General features: G+C 34.5%; 1 protein-coding gene across 2 annotated transcripts in view; it reads right to left on the reverse strand.

Moving 5' to 3' along the window:
• Positions 1 to 243: 243 nt before the first annotated feature.
• Positions 244 to 7,138, reverse strand: part of CAV2 (caveolin 2) — a 9,196-nt gene continuing 2,301 nt past the window's right edge. Inside the window, exon 3 of one of the 2 annotated variants that reach the window (XM_032276220.1) lies at positions 244 to 2,470. In XM_032276220.1, the coding sequence (XP_032132111.1) occupies positions 2,320 to 2,470 (151 nt within the window). In that variant the 3' untranslated portion in view covers positions 244 to 2,319. The remainder of the gene's footprint in view (positions 2,471 to 7,138) is intronic. The other variant, XM_032276221.1, reaches the window with a different exon arrangement.

Here is a 7,138-nt window from a genome sequence, read left to right on the forward strand (position 1 = left end):
TTTATGAATAGCCTATTTTATACTATTCATCACATGATAGAAAATTTCTATGGAACCTCTTTTAGTGCTAGGAAAACAAAAAATTCAACTACTAATCTAATAATTAAAAAATACATTTCCAAATAAGCAATAACTCATGTATTTATTATCTATTTAAAGTTTTTAATAAGGTAAAAGTAAGTCTGAAAAGGTTCTTATAGATCAGTTCCATATTTACTGTAATAAAAGCAATACATACATTTGTAGGTTTTTAGAAAATTTATTAAGAATTCTGAGGCAGTCTGCTCAGCATATACCTCTCCCAGCCCCAAATAAAAGAAACAACATATTTGTCCATAAAGCCTGGGTTTACTTGGTACAAAATGTGTCTTTGAAAAAAATAGTTAATGGAAAATCTCAATAAAAATTCATTTTGAAAGTAACCAGTACTGTTCAGAAATAATAAAATCACATGTTACTTGTTAGAAGTCACACAGTTTTATTACAGAACTATGTATACATGTTTTGGGTATAAAACTTGCTATTTGAAAAGATAGAAGCTCATAATTTATTAAAATAGATATTTTATTAAAATATTTCTGGTTTATCCAAATGTTTAAAAAATGTTTTAAAATACAAGACATAACTTTAAAGTCATGAGACTGATTGACCTTTTAAACTAACATAATAAAATCTATATGGTCCAAATGAGTGGTGATGCTTTAAGGTAATGATTGTGTGTTCCACTTAAGGATGCTACAATGGCTTAGGGCAGTTTTGAAATGTCCCTTTTGCAACTACCTTCAAAAGGATATGAGCTTCATAATTGAATCATTCATTTGATTTGGTCCCCAATAGTATTCCAGTTTAATCATCATTTATATTCACCAGTCCCAGCAATTTTGGAAAACCTTATTAATCGTATTTGTCACTTATAAGGGTATTCAAAGGAAAGTCAATTCAAGTTCCGATGGCAATTCTGAAATTTAAGCATATATGCACTTTTAAGGTGTGTAAAATTTAGTAACTACTCACAGTATAGACTCTTTTTTTGGTGTATGTCTATCATTTTGAAATGAGATTTTTCAGAGCAACAGTGATTCATCACACTGAAATAGGACTCTACAGCTCAAAATGACAAGAATAACTTTATCCTGTGTTACATACGCATATTACAGAACATCTTAAAAGTTTGTAGCTGTTAGTTTTTAGTTTATGCATGCAGCTCAGTAGCCTAACAAGTTGACAACTTTCCTGTCTCTCTATATGAATCACTGTAGTTGAAATTGTACTAAAGTATCAGAAGTAGCCTTTACCGTAAAATGTTAAATAGCACCAATATTACTTGAAAGTAAAGTGAAACATTAATAGGAATGCAGACACAAGCTTAATTTCTAACTACTAGAAAGAAAGCATCTCCTAGACAAAATAATATTTAGATGTGAATTATTTTAAAAGCACAACCAGATAAATGTCAGTCATAAAACATTTCATATTTTTCTCGGAAAATTTAGAAAAGAAAGCTTTGTGTATCGCTCTTTTATATTTTATTTTCAAAGAAGATATATAAATGCTTACATAATCAAAACAGTGCAATCTTACCAATGAAGTTTACCTTGTGGGAACTAAATTTACTTATTTCATATATTAGTTCAACAACATAAATATAATAAAAATGCTTTTAAGCAATCTGATTAGAGCAACATTTATATTAAGTACAAAATATACAGTAAAATGAAACATCTTGTTAAATAGGCCTGTAGGAAAACAATAAAGGAATACATTTTCATGAATCTACTTTCACATTTATTTGTTTTATTGTATCTGATAGTTACTACAATCACTGTGTGCTTTTATTACTGCAATTTCCAGGATCATTGTATATTCTAAGTATACTAGTGACTATGTCTGTAAAGCTAATTTAAAACGGTTTACTCCTAAAGTAAAAACAAACACACAAATGAGAAATCTCATTTTTTTAATGGGAAGTTGTGCATAAAACTATTGTAATGTTTTGATAGCAATGTCCCTTGATTATTATAAATTCATCATTATAAAATGTGTACTATTGTACTAAAGCAAAACTGTTTGCCTTTAAATCTAAGTGTTGTCAACTTACGGTATAATTCTGGTTACAAAGTTAGGTATGAAATCTTTGGCTATTAATTAGAAAGCATTATTTGAAAATATCTGCCAGTAAACATTTCTAAATGTGGTTGCTCATCTTAACAGTTTTGTTAATTAGAACAGCTAGGAAATGAACAGAACAGTGGTGCTTTTGTGTTATAATATCAAAGAAGTATTACAGTATCCAAATCTCCAGACCTGGGGTCCAAATATTCAGTCCTGGCTCAGTTGCAGGCTGACAGAAGAGAAGCTTCGTCCCATGCTCGTACACAATGGAGCAATCATAGCATCTGTCACACTCTTCCATATTGTCTGCACCGAAGGCAGAACCATTAGGCAGGTCTTTACAAAAGGCATTAAAATCCTGGAATGAAGGAAGTGAGATGTGTGAGGTTTGTTGCTGTTACCAATTAAGGTCTCTGACTCTTTAAAATGTATGAAAAGATACAATAATGACCCAATTCACTTAAATTTGGTTGTTTGAAACAAATAAATGAACAGTGATCACTGATAATGATTTGGAATTTTTGTCCCCCTGGCTCTTATGTTGAAATGTAGTCCCCAGTGTTGGAGATGGCACTGAGTGGGAATAATTGGATCATGGGGGTAGATCCCTTATGAATGGCTTAGTGCCACCCCCTTGGGAATGTGAGTTCTCACTCTGTTAGTTTGCGTGAGATCTGGTTATTTAAAAGGGTCTGCGAACCCCCCCCCTTTTGCTCCCTTTCTTGCCATGTGATGTGGCTTCCACCATGAGTGGAAGCTTCCTGAGGTCCTTGCCTAAAATAGATGCTGGCACTGTGCTTCCTACACAGCCTGCAGAACTGTGAGCAAAAATAAAGCCCTATTCTTTATAAATTACCCACTCTCGGGGATTCCTTCATAGTAATGCAAATGGACTAACACAACCACTTTAGTGATAAGATGCACAAAAGATATGTTGCTTAAAAAATATAGTCATGTAGATAATAAATACTAATGCTCTTTCTATTGGTGGCATGCTATCTGAAACAGTAAAACAAACAGAAATAAAAGCATATCTTTATCTACCTGGTCTCTGCCAGTTAACATTAACCTGCTTAAGTCTTCACATTTCCCTGAGGTTTTGCTTCCTGTTTGCCTTTCCTGTTGCCTCATTCTGCTTCCCTTTTCCTGGACCAGGCTGGATCAGATACTCCCTCATTGTATTTCTAAAGTACTGAAACAAACTTCTTAATCTTCACATGTATCAAAAGGTATCATAAATAGATGCTATATTTCTGTCTTTCCTACTAGAGTTTACGGTTTTTTAAACAGTGAGGCCATCCTTGACCCTTAGTAAATGTTTGAGCTAACATAAATTTATCATTCTTTTATGCCTTATGTTATTAACTATGCTTTATAATTTTAATTTTTCACAGTAATCACACACATTGAAAAGGGCTGTATGATATAGTTGAAAGAGTCCTGAAATTGATGTTAGAACATTTTTTAAAAATTTTATTTATTTATTTTTTCTTTCATAAAGATGGGGTTTCACCATGTTGGTCAGGCTGGTCTTGAACTCCCGACCTCAGGTGATCTGCCCACCTTGGCCTCCAAAGTGCTTGGATTACAGGCGTGAGCCACCATGCCTGGCTGATGTTAGAACTTTTACACAAGGAAACAAGTCTATCCTGAAATTGCCATTTTTTTGTATGTTTGTTCCTAGCATAGCTGTATATCCTTTTAGTCCCCAGGATGGTTAATTTTATATGAAATTCTCTAAATAATGTTCTCTATTGTAGTAATGTCCTCTGAGCAAAGTAGCTGTGAGATTTTTAGGCACTGCTGCTAGCCTCAATGAAAATTTTATTATTCCCTGGGTTGGCATAAGGGAGCAGGTTGATTTTGTTGGTTTGCTATTAAAATGTGACTTCAGTGGAAGTCTGCTGTACTTAGCCCAAAGTAAAGGAAATATTAGGTAGCTTTCTGATTCATTGATATATTCATAGAATACAGAATTATTCATATTGACTGTCTCTACAAATTATATTTGTGTTGTTTCAAGTGCTAAATACATGAAGCACTTTTATATAAGAAAATTATTGCATGTTTCAGAGATAAATAGCTGAATAGAAACCTTAATGATGGCACCTTTTGACTTCTTATTCCATTGCATTTCTCACTTTATGTGTGGCCTTGGGCATGTTGCTACAAATTAAAATGACAACAGGATGTCTCCCAGAACTGGCTATGAGGATTGACATTTATTATGCAACCCTGAAATGCCCATATGATGTTGTCATTATAATGTATAATAAATAGACCTATTTTGAAGTCAGAATATATAATGAAAATAACTATAACAAAATAAACTCAAATTGGCCTACTAAAAGGCTGAAGTTAAGATCAGAAAATTTCCTAACCAAATCCATTTCACTTAGAATGTAATGCTTACTTTTCTCTTCTCCTTTTCTTTTCTTTGTCTTTCTGTCTTTTTTTTTTTTTTGTTTGGTTTTTTTTCTTGTTGAGACAGGGTCTCACTCTGTTTGTTGCCCAGGCTAGAGTGCAGTGATGTGATCTTGGCTCACTGCAACCTCTGCCTCCCAGGCTCAAGTGAGTCTCCTACCTCAGCCTCCCTGAGTAGCTGGGATTACAGGCATTTGCCACTATGCCTGGCTAATTTTCGTATTTTTAGTAGAGATGAAGTTTCACCATGTTGGCGAAGCTGGTCTCAAACTCTGACCTCAAGTGATCTGCTCACCTTGGCCTCCCAAAGTGCTGGGATTACAGGGGAAAGCCACTGCTCCCAGCCTGAATACAATGTACTTTCTATTCTTCCTTGGACCAATACATTTTCTATCTCTATGACTCCTTAGATCTCTGAGTTCTAAAAGGGAATTAAGCACATGTCAAAAGCAAATCTTCTTGTTCAGCAAAGCAGTTACCCTCATTCGAGGAGTTCAGTTTATAGGATGTGGTTAACTCACTTGGATTTTGTTTTCGTTAACTTGTGTTCCCTCATTTGATCCTCTGATAAGTTCGATTAAGTTTGATCCTCTGATCAAACTTAAGTTGGGTTCTCAACATCATAGTTTAACTTCTGAAACTAGTTTAACTTCTGAAACTCCAGGCAGTTCTCATTGATCCAAAATTTGGTTGAGGCTCAATGTGGCCAAACACTTCTTAAGTTAATTTTATAATCTCTAAGAATATATATTCCTCCATTGTATAAAAGGCCATAGGACAGAGACTTTTATTTAGTGTTTTATTAATTGTAGTGTCATGCAGATTGCAATCATAGCAATTTGCTGTATGAAAAATGTCTTCAAGAAATGAGATTGCTACTCTTGCATTTCCATTAGTTGGGCATTTGTTTGGTTTGCATCCCAGCAAAAATAAGGGATATGGTTGCTCCAGTCATGTTTCTTTGGTTTATGATCCATTTATGACCAATAACCTGTGTTTAACTAACAGCAGCTATCTCTATCTGACTGTGTATGGAATCAAACTAATTCACTGATTCCTAATGGACGGTACTTCCAGTCTAGGATTCAACACCATGAGACTTCTATGTTTTGTTGTTGTTCTTGGTTTAAAGAATCTCAAGTCAAACCTGTTTTAATATTGTGACTTGGTTCAAAGTTTCCTTTCTGCATATTTTCATAGCCTTGGTTACCACTAACTTTTTGGTAAAACAATATGCAAGCCCCTGCCTTATATATGTGTGTGTGTGTGTGTGTGTGTGTATATATATATATATATAAAGCTTGCCCAAATGTGTTTGCAATTCTGTAAGGCCTGTCCTTGATCTGGTCTTATCATGTCATGGGAATGCAATCTATTGATAACAAATCTATTTTATAAAGGCATAAGCTAACTTTTAAGCATTCTTGTTTGAAATGGCTCCTCTACTAGCAATCAATGCTGCCTGGTGACAAATGTCTGACAGTTAAATATTAATGCCCCACATAAATATAATTAAAAAAAAACAAGCTGAAGTTAAATAATACATTTTATGTGGCTAAAAAAAGGTGTATTGATGATTCACCAATTGAAGCACTATACAAAAACCCCTCCCATTCTCAGAAGAGCCAGTGAGCGGGAGAGCAGCATTGCTGGGTTAATTGTAGTTTTACTCATATCTTTCCACCATTTAGTAATTGGGCAACTTTTAAAAAAATTCTTTCACAAAAGCTTTGGGAAGCCTAGCTTTATTGACTATAAATATGGTACTTTACATTTCCTAATAGCTTCGTAGCCAGTATTTCACAATACGCTATGTGGTCATTCAGTTTTTCACATTTTTGAAAGTGAGAAAACTGACATAGAGGTTAGATGACTACTTTTAGTTCATTGAGAATCCCTAATCTTATGTGGCAACTTAGGCATCTTTAAAAAAATTCACGTGCAAATGTCAGAATATAACTATTCATTTGACCTTCATGAAGCTGATCACATACAAAAGCAAACGTTTTCATTTCTCTGGCAATCTTGGCATCTTTAACATAGCTTAATTGTTTACAGCCTTTAGTGATCAAATTAAATTGGTGTTCTTTGAGTATCTTTTACTTATGTGGTGAATTTTCATTTATCCTTTAAATGTCTTTTTTGACTCCCTTCCCTCTTCAAAGCTTTGTCTATTCTCTCTTTGTCAGTTGACTGTGTTTTCTCAGTGTCCATCTCTGTACCTAGTCAGCTGCCCTGATAGGCTGAGTAAGCTGAAGGCAGATACTGTCTCTCATTCATCCTGGCCCAGTGTCCAGCACAAACTAAGCACTCAATAAATTTAGTTTATTGAACTAACTAGCTAGCTACCTGACTAAAGAAATGAATATTCAGATGGTGTGAGGAATAAAGGATAATTTGGTGACTTCTAACAATGAACACTGAGCAGTTGCCCGAGTGGGAGTGCAGTGGCACGATCTTGGTTCACTGCAAACTCTGCCTCCTGGGTTCAAGCGATTCTCCTGCCTCAGCCTCCCAAGTAGCTGGAATTACAGGCGCGTGCCACTATTCCCTGCTATTTTTTTTTTTTTTTTTTTTTTTTTTTTTGAGATGGAGTTTCGCT

Source organism: Sapajus apella, unplaced genomic scaffold, assembly GCF_009761245.1.
Source record: "Sapajus apella isolate SASKATOON/1434 unplaced genomic scaffold, GSC_monkey_1.0 scaffold7, whole genome shotgun sequence".
Classification (NCBI taxonomy): Eukaryota; Metazoa; Chordata; class Mammalia; order Primates; family Cebidae; genus Sapajus; species Sapajus apella.